This window comes from Pan paniscus, chromosome 11, assembly GCF_029289425.2.
Source record: "Pan paniscus chromosome 11, NHGRI_mPanPan1-v2.0_pri, whole genome shotgun sequence".
NCBI classification, from domain to species: Eukaryota; Metazoa; Chordata; class Mammalia; order Primates; family Hominidae; genus Pan; species Pan paniscus.
Window position 1 is genome coordinate 18,763,190 of NC_073260.2, and position 20,632 is coordinate 18,783,821.

Genomic DNA, 20,632 nt, shown 5'->3' on the forward strand with positions numbered 1-20,632 from the left:
GGCACAGTGGCTCACACCTGTAATCCCAGCACTTTGGGAGGCCGAGGTGCGTGGATCACCTGAGGTCAGGAGTTCGAGGCCAGCCTGGCCAACATGGTGAAACCCCATCTCTACTAAAAATACGAAAATTAGCTGGGCGTGGTGGCAGGTGCCTGTAATCCCAGCTACTTGGGAGGCTGAGGTGGGAGAATCGCTTGAATCCAGGAGGTTGCAGTGAGCTGAGATCGCATCACTGTATTCCAGCCTGGGCAACAGAGCAAGACTCCATCTTAAAAAAAAAAAAAAAAGAAATGTAGAAATCATCTCCAGAGCTGTAACATCCTGAGAGACCCTGAGAGGTTCAGCCCTCTCATTTAACAGATGTAGAAGCTGAGGTCCACAGAGAAGTGATTGGCCAGGCCGGGCGGGGTGGCTCAGGCCGAAGTGGGTGGATCACCTGAGGTCAGGAGTTCGAGACCAACCTGACCAAGATGGACAAACCCTGCCTCTACTAAAACTACAAAACTAGCCGGACGTGGCGGTGCATGCCTATAATTCCAGCCACTTGGGAGGCTGAGGCAGGAGAATCGCTTGAACCCGGGAGGCAGAGGTTGTGGTGAACCGAGATTGTGCCATTGCACTCCAGCCTGGGCAACAAGAGCAAAACTCCATCTCAAAAAAAAAAAAAAGTGATCTGCCAAAGATCACAGAGTTGGTGGCAGAGCCAGGGTGGGAATCCTGACACCCCAACTTCCCTGCTTTTGGACACACCTATCTCATGGGTTGAACTTACTGGCAAGGAGCATTGGTTCCTGGGCTTCAAGGACTGCCCCGTTCCTGAGGCAGTGCACCAGGTGTGCTAAGCTCTCCCTCTTTTTCATGCTTTTATCATTGCTAATTCTGGGTGTGGTTGAAGATCTAGGGAAAGAAGGGGGACAGGCAAATAATCGTGGGCTTTGGAAGCCTAACTAAAGCTGAGAGAGAGACAGAGAGAGAGAGAAAGAGAGAGAATGAATATGAATCTGGGATACACAGAATTACTATTGACCGAGCTCCTAAAAGTATCTCTGATTATTCTCACAAAAACCTTGCAGGATAGGTATTGGCCTTATTTCCAGACTGATTGATTGAATCATTCATTCATTCATTTAACATACATTTTCAAATAGCTGCTGAGTGGCAGACATAGTGCTAGGTGTTGAGGATATAGCAGTGAACAATTCAGAATATAGTCCCTGCCCCATGCAGCTTCCAGTCTAGTGCAAGGAAAGACATTTAAAAAATGATTTTACACACACACACACACACACACACACAAATTGCAAAATATGGTAAGTGCCACAAAGGAATAATTTGCATTGCTAAGAATACAAGAAGTGGCTTGATTTAGATTAAATGACTAGGGAAGGCTTCTTTTGAAAAGTATCAATAATTGGTTAATTACTTAACTGAAGAATGAGGGCCTGGTGCAGTGGCTCAGGCCTATAACCCCAGCACTTTGGGAGGCCAAGGTGGGAGGATTGCTTGAGGCCGGGAGTTCAAGACCAGCCTGGGCAACATAGTGAGACCCTGTCTCTATTTAAAAAAAAAAAAAAAAAAAAAAGAATGAGGAAACTGAGGGTGAAAGGGGAATTGTTCAAGATTACTGGGAAAGTCACTATCTATCCACTCACCAACCATTTCAAGTTATTTTCATCGGGCGCTTTCACAAGGGCCTGCAGAGGAAGGAGCAACACTGAGTTGAGGAGGGGAAGGTTAATTTCATTGCTTAAGCTCTGCCAAGATTATCTAAGTGTTTGGTGATTGCTATGTGCTTTAAGAAAGGCAGCCAAGGGGCCGGTGCTGTAGCTCACGCCTGTAATCCCAGCACTTTGGAAGGCCGGGGTGGGCAGATCACGAGGTCAAGAGATTGAGACCATCCTGGCCAACATGGTGAAACCCGGTCTCTACTAAAGATACAAAAATTACCCAGGTGTGGTGGCGCAAGGCCGAGGCAGAAGAATCGCTTAAACCCAGGAGGTGAAGGTTGCAGTGAGCTGAGATCGCGCCACTGCACTCCAGCCTGGCGACAGAGGCACCATTTCAAAAAAAAAAAAGAACGGCAGCCAGGGTTGTGCAGAGAGCCCTCATCTAGTTGGCAGGAGCTGCGGACCCCAGCTCCAGTTGAAAGACATTGTCAATACTTAATTACTTTGGGAAAGTCCTTTCCTCTTGCTGGCCCTCAGTTTTCTGACCACAGGTGCCTTTGAGTCCTAATGGTAATAAAAGACCAATAGGTGAGAGACTGGAGTGGGAGTGCTGTTGACCACTGGCTCATGGGAATGAGTTATTTGCTTCAAACTAAGTCTGCAAATTACTGTTTGCCTTGAGATTCCGCACGTAGGATTTTTCCAAAGCAAGGCAGCACTCAGTTATCTGAGTTTCAACTTAAGGTCAAATCTCAAAGTTTTGGGGTCATTATTCCTGAAAAGCAAACACGAGGTTAGGAACTTTGAGGATTCCTGAGGGGCTGTATTCATTTCCATCTCCCGCGTAAATTAACGGACTAGGGCCCGCTTTGGCCCTCAACAAAGATGGCACCCGCCCTCGCCTCTCCCTCAGTGCCCTCACAAAAAATGGCAGCCGGCCTTTTTTGTCTCTTATTTTTGCTTGCTTAAGCACGGATGCTATGCCCTTAGTTAAGATGGCACCTATTCCCCGCTTCCCTGCCCGTCCTCTGGCGCCAGCTGGTCGGCTTCACTGCGTGCGCCTCAGTGACCCCGCCTCGTTTCCGTAGGAAGAAGCGCCGGGAAAGATGGCGGCGTCTGTGGTTTGAATTCCAGCGGCGCCGCCAGAGTCTGAACAAGAGCTGGGGTGGAGGGGGCGGAGACCCGGGGAGCCCGGCGGGTCGCTACCGCGGGGGGTACTAGTGGCGCCGCCGCCACAGACACCAACGCCGTCGCCACCTCTGTATCCATGATGGACTCGGTGTTGGAAGAGGACGTCACCGTCCCTGGGACGCTCAGCGGCTGCAGGTGCGGCCGGGGCATTGGTGGTCGTGGTAACCGGGCCGGGGTTCCAGCTGGTGGGATTTCGCTCTAACGCGGCCTTGGGGTTTGCTCTTGAGGGTGTCTGGCCAGGGGCAGTGTGTGGGGTGGGTTCCTTCGGAGAGGGTCTCTGGGGGGCCCACCAGCTGACACTCTGGAGGGCTGGGAGCCGCGACCTGCACCACAATTGCCAGTAGCATTGCGCCACGTACTTTGTAGAGCGTGTGAAGAACAGGTAAGGAGTTTTCTGAAAGAGTAGGACGAGGGTGGGGCCACTTGGAGTATCCCGTTAGTGGGGATTGGTGGAGAACAGGGACCTTGAGGGCACCTGATGGTTCATTCTGGTTTGAGGGTTTGTTTTCATTATGGAGAGAGTGTAGCCGGTATGCCCAGACTTTGCTTTTTGGGTCACATAGTGGCCACCCAGGAGGCAATGGAGTGCAATGATTAAGAACCTTGGACAAAACTGGATTAAAATCCAGCCCTGTAAACTGACTAGCTGTGTGACCTTGGTAAAGTGACTTCACCGGCTTTCCCATCCGTAAAATGGGCTAGTAATATCCACCCAACAGAGTTGGGGTGAGGATTAAAAGAGGTGATGCCTGTCGAGCCATTTGCTTGGCAGGTGTAGTGCCTGCCACATAATCAGTGCTTAAAAAATGATCTTGTGTTGCCATTAGTGTCATTATTACTACTGTCATCAAAGGTGATATGAATCAGGGAATAATGGCCAAGAGTGGCCTCTCATGGACCTGCCCCAAGAGACTGTGGGAGTTCCCCATTGCTGGTGGAGCTGGGGTCTGGTAGGAAGGCCTAACAGAGCGCTACTCTGCTCCACGGCTGGCCCCTGTGGTTGTCCTGGACTCCTGGTTGGAGAGTCAGTAGAGGGAAGAGGAGGAGAGCCCTGACTGAGAACCTGCACTGTTTATCCAGCTCTACTATGGACAAGCTGCTGCTTTTAGTCAACAGATCCTAATTGAAAGGGTGACCATGGTATTTATTGTGCTAACTGGAACACTTAAGAGTGAAAAGAGCCAGGTGCGGTGGCTCACCTGTGTAATCCTAGCCCTTGGGGAGGCCGAGGTGGGCCGATTTCTTGAGCTCAGGAGTGTGAGATCAGCCTGGGCAACATGGTGAAATCCTATCTCTGCAAAAAATACAAAAATTAGCCAGGCGTGGTGGCATGCACTTGTAGTCCCAGCCGCTCGGGAGGCTGAGGCAGGAGGATTGCATGAACCTGGAAGGTTGACGCTGCAGTGAGCTGTGTTCATGCCACTGCACTGTAGCCTGGGTGACAAAGTGAGACTCTATCTTTAAAAAAAAAAAAAGGAAAGTGAAAATAATTAATGTTTATGCCTGGGCAGCAGACATAAACAGGGCCTATCTTGGGTAAACCTGGACAAATGGTTTTTCTGTTTATTGAGAACCTTCATGTATGAGGCACAGACTAAGATGCTTTGCAGTTCCTGTCTAATTGGGTCCTGTGATATTTCATCATGCCCTTTTCTATCTATTTTACATCCACTGCCCCAATATATTGGGAGTATGGCTTCTCTCCTGTATTGTCCTTTGCACCTCCAATAGTTTTTTATACTACAGTTTGAAAACTATTTTTTATTTATTTATTTTTTTGAGACGGAGTCTTGCTTTGTCACCAGGCTGGAGTGCAGTGGCGCGATCTCGGCTCACTTCAACCTCCGCCTCCCGGATTCAAGCAATTCTCCTGCTTGAGCCTCCGGAGTAGCTGGGATTACAGGAGTGCACCACCGTGTGTGGCTAATTTTTGTATTTTTAGTAGAGACGGGATTTCACCATGTTGGCCAGGATGGTCTCCATCTCCTGATCTCGTGATCTGCTCTCCTTGGCCTCCCAAAGTTCTGGGATTACAGGCGTGAGCCACCGCGCCCGGCGTGAGAACTATTTTTTAAATATAAATCTGCTCTTCACAGTCTGCTGCTTTATACTTTTAATGCTGCTTATTGCTGTTATCATAACTTCCATTATTATTCTCTCAGATAGCCATTCTTATTTCGGTGCTTTTTGGCCAGACACTTGGGTTTTGGGGTCCCAGGCCTAGCTGGGTTTTAATCCCAGTTCTGCTACTTAACAACCACTTGATCTGGGGCAAGTCACTCATCATCTGTGAGCCTCGGTGTTTATCATCTGTAAAAGGGGTTGGTATAAAGCCTAGGGTTGGCATAAGGATTAAAATGAATCTTAAAAAGTTTAGCTCAGTGTCTGACCCAGAGTAACTACTCAACAGATCAGCAAATATTCTCCTTTCCCTCATCTCCCTGCCTTTGCAGGACGTAGATACTGCATACATTCCATCTTAACCATTTTAAAGCATGGTTCAGTTGTATTAAATATATTTGTATTATTGCTCAACGGTCACCACTATCTATCTTCGTAACTCTCCATCTTGCAAAACAGAAACTGTGTCCCTGTTAAAACAGTAACTCCCTATTCCCCTCTTCTCCCAGCCTCTGACAATCACCATTCTACTTTCTGTCTCTATGATTTTTTTTTTTTTTTTTGAGACAGGGTCTCGCTTTGTTGCCCAGGCTGGAGTGCAGTGGAGTGATCTTGGCTCACTGCAACCTCCGCCTCCAGAGTTAAAGCAATTCTCGTGGTTCAGCCACTTAGTGGCCGGGACTACAGGCATGCCCCACTACGCCTGGCTAATTTTTGTATTTTTGGTAGAGACGGGGTTTCACCAGGTTGACCAGGCTGGTCTTGAACTCCTGGCCTCAAGTGTTGTGCCTGCCTCGGCCTCCCAGAGTGCTGGGATTATAGTTATGTGCCATTGCGCCCAGCCTGTCTCTATGATTTTGACTACTCTAAGTGTCGCATATAAGTAGAATCATACACTATTTGTCCTTCTGTGACTGGTTTATTTAACTTAGCATTATGTCCTCAAGGTTCATGCGTGTTGTAGTATGTGTCAGAATTTCTTTCCTTTTTAAGGCTTTTGTTTTTAATTTTTTTTAGAGACAGTCTTGCTCTGTTACCCATGCTGGTCTTAAATTCCTGGGCTCAAGTGATCCTCCTGCCTCTGCTTTGCTAAGAGCTGGGATTACAGACACAAGCCACTGTGCCTGCCCTTCACTGATATTTTTATTGTCCTTTTGATTATAGCCATCCTTTGGGTGTGACATGGTAGGTATCTCATTGTGGTCTTTTTTTGTTGTTGTTGAGACAGAGTCTCACTCCCTTGCCCAGGCTGGAGTGCAGTGGCGCAATTTCGGCTCACCGCGACCTCTGCCTCGTGGGTTCAAGCGGTTCTGGTGCCTCAGCCTCCCAAGTAGCTGGGACTACAGGCACGTGCCACCATGCTTGGCTAATTTTTATATTTTTAGTAGAGACGGGGTTTCACCATGTTGGCCAGGCTGGTGTCGAACTCTTGACCTCAGGTGATCTGTCCGCCTTGGCCTCCCAAAGTGCTGGGATTACAGGAGTGAGCCACCCCGCCTGGCCCTCATTGTGGTATTGATTACATGTTAATGGCTACTGATGTGTTGAGCATCTTTCCATGTGCCTTTTAGCCATTTGTACACTTTCTTTGAAGAAATGTGTATTCAAATCCATCGTCCATTTAAAAAACGTGAATATATTTTGACCCAGCAATTCCACTTCTTGTCATCTATTCTAGAGAAATCCTCATACTTGTGCATATGGGACCTTCTAAGGACATTCATATGACATTGCATGTAAAAGAAAAACTTGGAAACAAATTGAATTATCACCAGTAGGGGATTGGGTAAATACACATCCTTTCAAAAGTATCTTTCAGACTGTGGCCCGTTGGTAGCTCATGAAATTCAATTTAGTAGGTTGCAACCAGGATTTAGAAAAATAGAACAGAATAGAAAACATTTCAAGGATGAAGGGTAATAATATTTCTTCTGTGGCTCATGGTCAGTAAAGTTTGAAGAACACTGCTGTAGAAAGCTTTGTAGGAGTTGAAAACTTTGAGGCATATCTATTTGTACTGTCATGAAAACATCTTGAGGGCATATTAAGTAGAAGAAGGATGTTGTAGCATGATGTATACTGTTTGATTGCATGTGTTTTTAAGCAGCAAAATTGAAACTATCTGTGTAAAAACACATAAAAAGATCTGGAAGTTATAGGTCTTTTTGAAAACAGTGATTACCTCTTAGGCGGGTACTAGATGGGAGCGAGGAGGAGCCAAGGAGAACTTTAGGCTTATCTGTATTTTTTTAAATTTATGTATTTTTCTCTAAGAATAAAATAGAATGAAAAAGGGGTTGTTAAAAGACAAAAGTGAGTTTGTTTGTGTAATCGTTGTCAGAATGTGATGTCTGGTCTCATCCATGACTCTCATGAAACAATTTGTCAAGGAGACATAAGACCCCTTGGGTCTTATGGTTTGAGTGGACAATTGTTGCTGGCATATGTAGGCATAGAAAGAGGTCAGTCCTTTTCGGTAGCAATAGAGCAAGATAGGAGGATGAGGTGGTGGAGCTCAGGTGAAGGTCCATTCAATCACTCAAAAATTATCCGCAAACAGTTGCTACAGCTGGGCGCGGTGGCTCACGCCTGTAATCCTAGCACTTTGGGAGGCTGAGGCGGTCAGGTCACCTGAGCTCAGGAGTTCAAGACCAGCCTGGCCAACGTGGTGAATCTCCATCTCTACTAAAAGTACAAAAAATTAGCCGGGCATGGTGGTGCATGCCTGTAATCCTAGCTACTTGGGAGGCTGAGGCACGAGAATCGCTTGAATACGGAAGGTGGAGGTTGCAATGAGCTGAGATCACGCCACTGCACTCCAGCCTGGGCGATAGAGTGAGAGTCTCCAAAAAACCAAAACAAAACAAAACAGTCGTTATGATGGCTGTGCCCTGTGCTGAGTGATGGAAATTTTATGCCTCAGTCCATTCGGCCCTTAACCACCACCACACCCCTGCCACCCCCAACCTCCGGGAAGGCGTCAGGGGTACCAGGGTGGTGTAGGTTCACAGCAGGGGGTTAAAGTCAGGCTGGCTTGGAGTTTCCAGCCTATTAACTTTTGGGTCTTTGTTTCCTCATTAAAAAAAAAAAAAAAAAAAAAAAAAGGCAACATTAAAAAGTACCACCAGCCGCAGGAAGACTATAGTGAGGATTAAACCTGATTTTAGTTTCAAACATTCAGTTTAGAAAATGGACTTTAATCCTGGGGTGAGGATGAAAGGGAAGGCTGCCTGTCCTGTGCTGAGTGTGGTGCTTGTGCAGCATGGGTGCCCCATACAAGGGCAGGTTTCTTAGATTGTGCTTTATTTTGCAAGTGAGGAAACTGGTACTCCACCATGTGTCACATTTATATAGGAGCTTTGGGCAGTCCACACACAGGCTAGCAAGTGGAAAAGACACTGGGATCCTGGATTTTGGGCTTGGCTTTGCCACTAACCTTTTGTGATTTTGAGTAAATAAGTTCCTAACCCATTTCTGGGTTTCAGTCTTCTCATCTGTGGAATAAGATCATATCTGAGCCCTTTTGTTTTGCTTACATTGTTATTTCTCGTGAGTCTCCCTGAGGCCCCAGCCTTAATTATAAGAATACAAGTGAATGATTAGAATGGAAAGAGGGAGCTGCTTGCGGCTGTAGGTGTAGTTGGAACTGACTGGAGGGTGCAGATGACAGATTCATAGCATTTTAAAAGTGGGTAGGTAAAGCCCGAGTGGAAATTTGGCAGGATCCAAGCAAAAATTTCTGCATTACATAGTGGTTTTGTCTAAGAGTTGGGATGTCAGATGTCATTTTTCAAACTTCAGTGTTTGCCTGTAGGAAGCTTGTCTAAGACCAGAATCTTTGGCTTTGTTTGCTAGGTACTTTTCAGCTGTGATTGATCTTGGCTTGAGTTATTCATGGGCAGTTTTAGCCAGTGGGAGTTAATGTAATGGCTCTGGTGGAGAGAACCCCAGATTGAGAATGCAGGACCAGACCTTAGGCTGAGCTTGGCCAATAACCTGGTGTATGTGACCTTGGGCTTCTGGACCACCATCTGCAAAAGGTGATGGTTGAACTTGATTTTAGTTTTTAAAATTCAGTTTAGAAAATTGACTTTGTCCTTTTAGTGATGTTTATTGGGGGAAATTGAGAATTATATAACATTAAAAAGGAAGAAAACCTCTCATTTCCCTACTAATGATGATTTTTAATATTTCAGTATATTTCCTTTGTCTTGTTATATATCTGTAGCCCACCTATTTACAAAACGGACTTGAGGTGACTTCAGTATTTATGTACTGTATATATTTGTTTTCATAATTGAGGACATATTCTGTTTATGTTTTTTCATTTACCTTTACAGGGGACACATTTAAAAAAAAATTTTTTTTTTGAGATGGAGTCTCACTCTATCACCCAGGCTTGAGTGCAGTGGCGTGATCTCAGCTCACTTCAACCCCTGCCTCCTGGGTTCAAGTGATTCTCCTGCCTCAGCCTCTCAAGTAGCTAGGACTACAGGCACCTGCCACAATGCCCGGCTAATTTTTGTATTTTTATTAGAGATGGGGTTTTACCATGTTGGCCAGGCTGGTCTCGAACTCCTGATCTCAAGTGATGCACCAGCCTTGGCCTCCCAAAATACTGGGATTATGGGCATGAGTCACTGCACCCAGCCCGGACACATTTTTTTGTGATCATTTTCTTGATGTTGGAATTTTATGATATTTCCAATTTTTTGCCTGTTTTTGATCTTGAAGGTACATTCCAACTCCAAAGTTTGGTGGTCAGGCAAAATTATCCTAGGAGCACAATGAATTTGGATTTAGAGGCATGGAAAGTGCAAATTGCCAAGAAGTCAAGCTGAGTTTCCATCAACTCCTACTTTACAGTGTGGGATAGGGAAGTATTCGTGGGGGCTGGACATAAAAGACCTGGCTTCTGGACCTGGCTCTCCACAGAACCGCCATGTGACCCTGGCTAGGACAGTAAAATTGTCTGGGCCTTGGGGCCTTCCTTTGAAAAATGTGTGCACCCTCAGGGAATTAGGCAATTCTAATGATGGTAAATCTTTTATAAATTGTAAAGCACTGTAGGTTTCAAGGCGACATGATATTTTGCTCCCATTTGTGGAGTACCCACAATATACTGGTACCTTGCAGTATCTTGTTTAATTGCCAGTTACTCTGTGAGGTAGCTGCTGTTCTCATTTTACAGCTAAAGAAAGTGAGGCTCAGAGAGATACATGGCAGAGCTTAGAATAGATCAGGGTAGTGTCTTTTGTGTCACACCACACCTCCTATTATGGGTTAGTTTTCTGTCAGTGTCTCCAGATCCTCACTGAATTTATTTATGTAATTCAACCAAGACAACTTCTTGGATCAGTGAATTTTGCATTGTTTGACATTCTTAAAACATCTGAATTGGTGTCTGATTCCCAGAGGTGGTGATAGGCATATTAGTAGTCATAATGATAATAGTAACAACAACAATAGTTGCCGTTTACTGAATACTTACTATGTGCTTTGTGTTTATATACATGAACGAATTTAATTTTTACAGGGAGGGCATGGTATCCTCATGTACCAGATTAAGAGGGTGAGACTCAGAAACATGAGTATCTTGTACTTGTCACAGTGCCTCTGCCACTAGCACATATTTGGCACACAGAACATTCGATGTATGACTGAATGAATGATGTTACTGAAGGTCACTCAGCTATCAAGTGTTGGAGCTGGAACTCAGCCCCAAAGCCTGAGTTCTTAACCTCTGTGCTTCATGCCACATAGTAGCCCAGCTGTGTGCATCCCTCCTGGCCATGGGATGATTGTCATGTGCAGTCCAGACGGTCTTAACAGTCTCTGTTGTTCAAACATTAGCTCATCTCTTATCTCATGTGTTCTCTCCTAGTGGCCTTGTTCCCAGTGTACCAGATGACCTGGATGGCATCAACCCCAATGCTGGGTTGGGAAATGGTGGTAAGTACACAAAACCAGGTATTCTCTTGAGTAAAGAACAAGGAAAGTAGACATTGGACTGTGAGCATCTTGAGCTTTCATATCTCTGGGGCCCAGAGGCTTCCCTGAACTGGCACACAGTAGGTGCTCAGTATTTTTTGTATGTATTGATTTGCTTTCCACCTCCTTACATAAACAATGGACTAGAGGAATTGTTGTCCTTTTGGCCATACTTCATGAGTTTCATTTGTTGCTACTAAAGCTATAGGGATTCAGTGAGCGTTTGCTGAACTGAACAACTGCATGGAGGCTGGACATTGAATTGGCGGCTAGGCCAGTGGCTGGAGGCCCAGGAGTGCTGCCATCTGGACTCTAGCGTGCCAAGGCCTTCCTGGCAGGCTGCTGGATCCTGCTTGCCGGCTGAGGCCCCGCATTCCTACACGGGCCTGCCCTTTGGAGACAAATAGCTGGTTAGACCACAGGAGACGGCTCTGAGTAAATAAGTAGCATATTGTGTTTAAGCTGGATTATGAGGAGACTGCAGTTTGGGTCTAGCTAAGCATTCTTCATAATTTTTATTTTTGAAAAAAGTGAATGCTTAAGCGTCTCTGTGGGTAGTGCTAGTTTTTGCACAATATCTCTAAGATATTTTGACTTGTTTTTTTTTTTCTCTTCTCCACAGTGCTGAGATATGTGCAAAAGGAGGGAGATTTTGGAGCAGACAGGAAAAGAGTCCCAGGGTTTATTTCTGGAAAATCCCTTAACTTACAGGGCACCTTCATGTTTTCCTGAGGAACCTATTAACTTTTACTTTATTTTTACTTTTTATTTTTTTGAGACAGGGTCTTGCCCTGTCACCCAGGCTGGGAGTGCAGAGGTGCGATCACGCACACTGCAGCCTTGACCTTTTGGACTCAAGCGATTCTCCATCTCAGTCTCCCTAGTATCTGGGACTACAGGCGTGCGCCACGACACCCGGCTAATTTTTGTATTTTTTGTAGGACAGTTTTGCCATGTTGCCCAGGCTGGTCTCGAATTCCTGGACTCAAGCGATGCACCTGCGTCAGCTTCCCGAAGTGCTGGGATTACAGGCATGAGCCACTGCACTCATTGGCAACTTTTACTTTAAATGCAAAGTCCAAGAAGTCTGATTTGAGATGGAGTCTCGCTCTGTTGCCCAGGCTGGAGTGCAGTGGTGCGATCTCGGCTCACCGCAACCTCCGCCTCCTGGGTTCAAGCAATTCTTCTGCCTCAGCCTCCCGAGTAGCTGGGATTACAGGCATGCGCCACCACGCCCAGCTAATTTTTGTATTTTTAGTAGAGACGGAGTTCACCACGTTGGCCAGGCTGGTCTCGAACTTCTGACCTCAGGTGATCCACCTGCTGCAGCCTCCCAAAGTGCTGGGATTACAGGCATGAGCCACCGTGCCTGGCCAGCCTATTTCTTAATTTAGCCGATAGTATACATTTGCTTCATGCCAGACTCTGGGCTCAGTGCTAAAATTCAACCTCAAATGTGGTTACTGTTAAGCTGAGAAGACAGACAAACCCTTATGAGAATTTGTATGGTCAGTGTCAGGAGCAAAGATGTATCAAGTGCTGTGAGAGGGGATTAAAGGGAGATTTCCTCTGGTGTGGAGGTGGGTCAGGCTAGAGTTTCCCAAGAAATTGATATTGGAGCAGAGACCTGAATAAGTCAGATGTAGGTAAGGAAAAAGGAGGGGATGAGCATCCCAGACACAGGTGAGGGCATGGCCCGTTTGAGGAACAGGAAAACAAACTAGCGTGCCTTTCACAGTCTGCCCTGCCCACTCCTTAGCCTCTTTTCTGCTAAGTGGTTTCCAAACACCATGCCCACTCCCGCCTCTGTGCTTTTGCCTGGGCTGTCTCTCCTTCCTTTTGCTCCTCATCTGCCCGGTGCCTCCTTGCTCCCTCTTTAAGACTCAGCTCAAAGCTCACCACCCTTTTTGGCTCTCCCCAGGCTGACTAAGGTGTACTTTCCTCTCTCAACAATGTGTATTTCACTTCATCTCATCTCATTTCATTTATTCCTGTTGGCTACTTTTAAAGTATCGGAATCAGACTAGTTCTCACCCACCTATACTCCTTCCATCCTACTCCAACCCACCACGATCTGCGGCCTAGATTATCCCAATATTCTCCTAACTGGTTTCCCTGTTTCTCTCCTAAGCCCCTTACAGTCTGTTCTCAGAAAGGCAGCCAGAGGGAGCCTGTAGAAACCTAAGTCGAATCATCTTACTCCTTAGCTGCAAACCTTCCAGCAGCTCCTCAGAGTCCTTTGAAGAGCCTAAAAACCGTATAGTCTGTCCCTGTTTACCTCTCTCACCTCCTGTCCTGCGATCCCCCTTTGTTTATTGAGCTCCAGCCTATTGGCCTCTTGACTGTTCCCCAGACCCACTGGGGACCGTGCTTCCACCTCAGGCTTCTCCCTGAACGTGGAGAATTCTCCCCCAGGTAACTGGTCCTTTCTCTTCAAGTCTGCCCAGATGTCACCTTCTCATTGAGACCTTCCTTAACCACCTTACCTAAAATGGCAGTCCTCACCCCATGCCTCCTATTTCCTATCCTTATCTACTTTATTTTTCTCCATAGCATTTATCACCTTTTAACATATCATGCAGTTGTCCTTTTGTTTATTGTGTTTCCTCCCTCTAGACTATCGGCTGCATTTATTTGTTTCCTGATGTTTCCACATCTAGAAAGGGGCCTAGCAGAAAGTGGATTCTCAGTGCATATATTTTGAAAGAATGAACTTACTCACTCAGCACACATTTACTGAACACCTACAAAGTGCCACGGGCTTTATTCAGCCTGGTAACAGTTAGTTTAGATCTCCATCCTGCTCACTCTGTAGGGAGCCTCTTGGATGCAGGATTAGTGTCTCCTTCACCATTGTTTCCTCAGCATGCAGGATGGGGCTTGGCACCGAGTAGGTGTGTAATACATGTTTGTTCAGTTAAAGATGCTGCGGAGAGATTTGGGTATTGCCATAGTCTTTAAAACAGGTCAGCAGTTTCCGGTCCACTGCTTGCTTTTGAAAATAAACTTTTATTGGAACACAACCACTTTGTTTATGGATTGTTTGTGGCTGTTTTTGTGTGACAACAGAGGATTTGAGTAGTTGTGACAGATTTTAGGCTTTGTGTATGGCCCACAAAGCCTAAAATATTGTCTGGCGTTTAAAGAAAAAGTTTGCCAACCCCTGCTGTCAAGTCAGTTAGATGTGCTTTGTTGTAATTACTGACATGAGAAGATGACACTCTGTTCAGTAAGGTAATTTCATGAAATAAGGAAGTACATATCAGGACAGTCTGCTTTGCAAAATGCCTGATGCGTTTGCTGGGTTCATCCTCTGATGTGCACATTGTTACTTTGGGGTTACTTTAAGTAATTTGTAAATTAATGGTTTAGAGCTTTCCCTGGAGTAAAATCAGTAAATCACAACAGACAGCAAGTACCAGCCGCGTGTACTGTGGAAGCAGTTCGTGTTGTTTTCCTCTCTGTGCTCTATTCCCCAATAGGAACACTGGGCCGTTTACATGCTGTGACGTTTTCCTCTATTTTACCTTTTTACAGTGCTCCCAAATGTGTCAGAAGAAACAGTGTCTCCTACCAGAGCACGGAACATGAAGGACTTTGAAAATGTAAGTGGAAATACCAAATAACTGTCCCCAACAAATTGTGTCTGCTGCCACTGTCCAGCCAGACCCAGGAAAGCTGTGTTTCTTGAGATCTAAGTTCGGTGATGCCAGAGGCAGGGGGGTGCCATGTCTCATGGACATCTTCTGTGAGACTTTTACGTACACATGCAGTCAGCCCTTTATACAAGGGCCAAATATAGGTTCTGACGGGATCAGCAGTTTTCAACTTTGGGTGAAACTTTTGGTTTTCAACTTTGGTTTTCAAGTTTGGTGTCTTTCTGGTGTCCTAAAGATGAGGATGTTCGCATGTTGCACAGTTGAGGGGAGCTAACATTTGTCAAAGGCCTTACTGTTACTATAAGGCACGTTATTTATGGTCCCCTATTTGATGCTCACTGCAACCTTTGAGATATTTTGTATCATTCCCGTTTTACAGGTTAGGAATCTTAAGACTAGGAGAGACTTGTTTATGGTCATATAATACGTAAGTGTCAGAGTTGGGATTTGAATCCAGGTTTTTATTAATTCCAAAGCCATTATTCTTTCCACTGCATTGTGCCTGCCCTTGCATTTTGTAGACTTTATCTTTGTTGCTGTTGAATGAAATGTGAGTAGCCTGTACCTAGTACTGTGTAGTTTTCTTTCTGAGAATGGATTACTTGGTGATAGATTTGGCTTCAATGCTTGATGTCTTCCAGCATTGTGTCTTTCATTTATTAGCAGAGGGGGTTTGTTGTCAAGTAACAGGAAAATAAGCTTATTTTCCCAATTCCAATTCTCTTTAACAAGTTACCTGTTCAGTGCTCTCATTTATCACGGGAAGAATTAGACCCTTCTTCATTTGTAAGCAAATGAAATCCATACTATGCAAGACACAAGAGATACTTAACAGAGAGAAGATGGAGGACACAGAGAGAAGGACATTGCACAATTATGTTTCTTTCTCCCCAGTTGTCTTTACAGAACAGAGCAGTGCTGTCTCTGGATTTAATTTAGAATACTCATTACTGCTAATAGTTATCTGCAAACCACCAGTGACCAATTGAAGAAATGACTTGTCAGATCTCTAATGGAAACAAGTAATTTCCGAGCTTTGGGTTGTTATAATTTCAGCTGTACAACTCGATCTATGCTGTGGGGTCTGGGGCGTCAAACGAATGAGATTTGATTATTCTACATCGTGTATAATTAAAATATGCTGTACTATTAAATGGTTGTTCCTGTTTTAGCATAAGAGTAATAACAGCTACTGTTTATTGAGCTCTTGCTCTGAGCTGGGTACTTTAAGTGCTAAGCTCTTTGTATATGTTACTTTAATATTAAAGCGGTTCTGCAAGATAGTTATTTCATTTTTGAAGGGCACTGTTTTACATTTTATTTCTAAATTGGAAAATTTCACAGAATATTAGAATTTTGGTTTCACATCTTTTATCTGCTTATTGAACTGAGAGGAATCCTAGAATTGAACACAACCCTCTTTATTATATATAGGAGAAACTGAGGCCCAGGGATATGATGTGGCAAAATTGTTCTCAGAGGCAGTCTGTGCTGCTTAAGGCCCATTGGCTTCTGGAGCCAGGCTGCTTGTTTGTCCACTTCTCCTGGGTGCCCTGTGGCCGGTCACTTAACCTCTCTGTACTTCCCTCATTTTAACAATGGGCATGATAACAGTACCTACGTCACAGGGTTGTTAGGAGGATTGAATGAGTGAATATTTGCAAAGCACAGAGTACATTCTATGTGTTTGCCATGACTGCTTCTTCCTTTTCTTACTGTTATTGTTATAATTACTGTTATTTTTTTCCACTCCGCCATGTGATTCAAGTTCCCCTTGTTCAGATGTGTTCTTGATGACCTAAATCCTGTTTTACTTGAAGGTGAGGGAGAGCCTTCTATGCCAACATGTTTTAGGATTTATGTTTTTTTCTTTATGACTATAGTCCTTTGGTTGCTGTTAGGTTTTTATGGCATTAATATTTTTTATTGTAGCATTTTCAAGAGCAAATTCTGCAGCCGGAATTGAAATGGCCACACTGTTCTTGATGTCTCCCTTTCAGGTCTTTATGAATCACTGAAATTTTTCATTTGGCCTGAGTTACAAAATGCATGATCTGTATGTAGTGGTAGTCTGAACTTTCTGTGGAATGCTTATAGGAAATGCTCTTGGCACCTAAAGCTAATTTTAAGAGCATGCATATTAAGGAGGGGGCTGAGATACTTTGGGTTTAAAGTGGAAACTCATGATTCGTCCTATTCCAGTCTCAGATGATTGATACCTAACCATCAGGAGTTGCATTTAGTTGGGAGCTGGCAACACATAGGTCACCTTCTGGTTTTCCTCAGAGTTCATCCATTTAATAAACATTTTTTAATATTTGCCACTGTGCCAGGCTCTCTGCCAGGGGGAATCTGCAGTGGATTAAGACCAGGTAAGTCCCCCTGTCCAGAGGCTCACAGTCTGATTGGGAAGATGGATAGGAAAATAGTGCAGGGACAGAGGTAAGTCTAGGGTGCTGTGGGGCCAAAGAGGAGGGGCTATGACTCGGGGTTCAGAGAAGCCTCTGGAGGAGATGTTGCCTGAGTTGGGTCATCAGGGACAGGTACGGTTTGGTCAAGTGGGGAGAGCTAGGGAGCATCCCAGGCACAAGGACTCACATGTGCAAATGTAGAGAGAGGCATGACAGGGTTTGATGTGTTCAGAGAGCTGTAAGTTCCCTGAACTTACCGGCTGGAAGGAGGCTGTGTGAGGGGAGTGGAGAGAAGTGAGGCCATTGAAGCAGGCAGGGGCCAGCTCCTGCAGGTTCTTGAATGTTACACTGCTTTGTTTGGTTTTTGTCCTGAAGATGAAAGGGAACCAGCAATGGATTTTAATCTGGGGAGGGAAATGACCAGAATTGTGCTTTCAAAAGCTTACCAGGCTGGTGACTATGAGGAGAAGAGTTTGGAGGGGAGCAAGGCTGGTGGTAAGGTGATGAGTTAAAAGGCTGCTGTGGTGTTGTGGGCCCAAAGGGAGGAATGTGGAGCTAAGGGCATGGAATGAAGGGATATTTAGAATGGAGTTAATTTCAGAGCTGGAGGAGCTCTAAGAATCATCTCTTCCAGTGCTTTCATTTGACATGTGGGGACTCTGAAGCCCAGACAGGGGTAGGGACTTATTCAGCTTTGAACCCAGGTCTTCTATCAAAGGAATTTCTTTCTATTTCATTTGACTGTTCTGTGCGAGTACTCACTCTGGCATGTGAAAACCACATGTCTTCTTTTTGGTCTTTAAACTGGTAATCCATTGTCTAATATCCTCATTAGCTGAGGGTATAATCACCTGTATGGCAGGCCTTATGGTAGGAAGTCGGTAAATCAGTTGCTCTTCTATGGGAGCCTGTCTTATTGGTCTTCCCTCCCTAGACCAGAGGAGGCCTCGCGGAGGCAGCATTTTGTGAAGGCCTGTACCTGTTGTGACTTGTTCTGGACACTGCTATCTCTCTCTCCCTTTAAAAAACATGTTTTTTGGGTGAGTAGGGAAGACCCAGAATCTGGTACAACATATGCTGTCCAAGTAGCTATCTTTGTGAACATATGGAAGAGTTTAATCTTGGCTTTTGACAGGGAATGACATGGATAACTTTCCGTTCTCAATACTCGTGGATGGCATTATTACTGGCTGTGTAATATTAAATCAAGGCTTAATAAAAGGGATAGATTGAGCCATAATTTATATAACCTTACTGTGGGACATTTCAGGTTGTTTCTAATTTCTCACTTTTATAAACAAAGCTGTGATGAATCTCCTTGTGCATATATCTTTTCATAGTTGTGTGATTTTTTTTTTTTTTTTTTTTTGAGACAGAGTCTCACTCTGTTGCCCAGGCTGGAGTGGAGTGGCACGATCTCGGCTCACTGCAGCCTCCGCCTCCTGGGTTCAAGCGATTCTCCTGCTCCAGCCTCCCTAGTAGCTGGGATTACAGGTGTATGCCACCCTGCCTGGCTAATTTTTTGTATTTTTAGTACAGGTGGGGTTTCACTTTATTAGCCAGGATGGTCTCACCATGTTAGCCAGGATGGTCTTGATCTCCTGACCTTGTGATCCGCCCGCCTTGGCCTCCCAAAGTGCTGGAACTACAGGCGTGAGCCACCACGCCTCGCTGAGTGATTTTTTTTTTTAAGGGTAGATTCCTAGAAATGAGATTTCTGGATGTCGGAGATATTAAGCATAACTTACATGCAATAAACAATAGATACTATGGAATAGGATTTGTTATGTCTAGCAGCTTCCTTTCTAAGGAATTGAAAGAACTCTTAGCCAGGTGTGGCTGAAACAATTGCCTGTATCCTGTCCACACCTGGTCTCCTTATCTTTTGTTGTTCTTATCTTATACCCACCTGCCCTGAGATGTTGGCATTATTGCATTGAGGCCCTTATTCCTGTTGTTGAAAATTCTTGGCCTCAGCCGAGGCAGTTGGTCAAATTTGAGTGTTTTGTTTGTGGTTTCACTAGGAGGTTTGCATCTTTAAATTTGCAATAATATATTTGTGAGTTACTTACTGCCAGATCATAGCTCCCTCACCTTCCACCCCTGCCCCACTTGTATGGCCCCGAAGCTTTCAGAAGCACCATGGTGTGTAGATACGACATGGATTTGAGAATAATGAGGACTGGGTTTCAGGCTTGGCCCTGCCACTTACTGATCTGTGGCCTTAAATGGGTTGCTTCTAAAACCTCATGTGTAAAGTGGGGCTACTACTATCTTTCCTTCAGTTATTAATTAGGTAAGGTATGGAAAGCACCTAGCATGATGCTTGGTGCATAGAGGGTACTCAATGAATGCTGATGTCTGCTCTAATCCAAAGATTCCATTGACTACAACCACTGCCCTGGGTTCTGCCCCATCAGTGTTCAGTTTCTGTACATCCTTCTGTGATGTTTCTTTGACCTTGGAATAAAATCCCTAATCTTGGCCCACGAGAACCTGCCCTGTGTGATCGGCAGCTTCCTGTCTTTCTGAACTCAGCATATTCCTCTCCCCATCGTACACTGCTCTAGCCACACAGGCTGCTCTTCCTCAGCCACACCCAGCTTGTCCCTGTGCCAGGGCCTACGTGCATGCTCCACCCTCTGCCTGGACACCCTTTCTCCCTTTCCTTGAATGGCAGGCCCCTGGACCTTCTTGCCTCAACTTGAATGTAGCCTTGTTAGAGAGGCTACCCCTAACTCCCTTCTCAACTCATGATTCTGTCTTCTAGCAAGTACTCAGCGCCCTGTCTCTCCCACCGTGACTCTTGTGACAGTTTGTGATTATTTCTTTATTAGTGTACTTGCTTAACATGTGTCTCTATTCAATGTCTGGTACTCAACGCTGACCCTAACAAAATCGTAGGCATCTAATATTTGTTGATTGAATGAATGTGTAACCTTGTATGGAATACTAAAGCTCCGAATTTTGGTTGCTTTATCTGTAAAACTGGGAGAAATGTTTATCTGAGGCTTGTGGTGAGGAGTAAATAACATGCTAGGATAGTGCCTGCTATACCAGATCTTTAGCAAACAGGGCGGCTACTGTGGTTATTGTTACTAAAGTGGCTGGAGAGGAGATATACCTAGAGACATATCTAGAGGCAGCCAGCTTATAATGAGGATGGGGGCATGCAAGGCCAGAGTCAGGAAAGCAAGCAGTAATGAGGGCAAGGTGAGGCTAAGAGTGGGAGAATGAGGGTGAACTTAGAACATGGCAGGAGTGTAAGAATCGTGTGGGATGCCGCTCAGTGGAAGTGGCTGAAGACCAGGTCTGTAGCTGGCAGAGCGAGTGTCATAGCCACTTTCCACGGAGCTCTGTGCACAACATATAGCCTGACGGTGCTAGGGGTTTTTGCTGAGTTGAGTACTTGGAATCAAGTAGGGCTCATGGCTGTTGGGGTAAAAGTGTTAAGTACAGGGGTTCGTTTGTGTAGTGGGATGGCCTGCTGGATTGAACGCTCTGAGTTCCCGCACCTCGCATGTCCTGGCCATGCCCTCCAAAAACCTGGCCAGATGGAGGGCTGAGTAGTGTAAATTTTTACAATCTTTTT

At 45.1% G+C, this 20,632-nt stretch overlaps 1 protein-coding gene across 8 annotated transcripts in view; it reads left to right on the forward strand.

Moving 5' to 3' along the window:
- Window positions 1–2,527: 2,527 nt before the first annotated feature.
- The window catches only part of CDK5RAP2 (CDK5 regulatory subunit associated protein 2), a 188,181-nt gene continuing 170,076 nt past the window's right edge, over window positions 2,528–20,632 (forward strand). For 4 of the 8 annotated variants that reach the window (XM_063593922.1, XM_003833087.6, XM_008958605.7 and 1 more), the window contains exons 1-3: window positions 2,726–2,993; window positions 10,864–10,931; window positions 14,508–14,575. In XM_063593922.1, the coding sequence (XP_063449992.1) occupies window positions 2,935–2,993; window positions 10,864–10,931; window positions 14,508–14,575 (195 nt within the window). In that variant the 5' untranslated portion in view covers window positions 2,726–2,934. Of the gene's footprint in view, window positions 2,994–10,863; window positions 10,932–14,507; window positions 14,576–20,632 lie in introns of all 8 variants that reach the window. The other 4 variants (XR_004664314.2, XM_034928943.2, XM_055117700.1 and 1 more) reach the window with 2 other exon arrangements.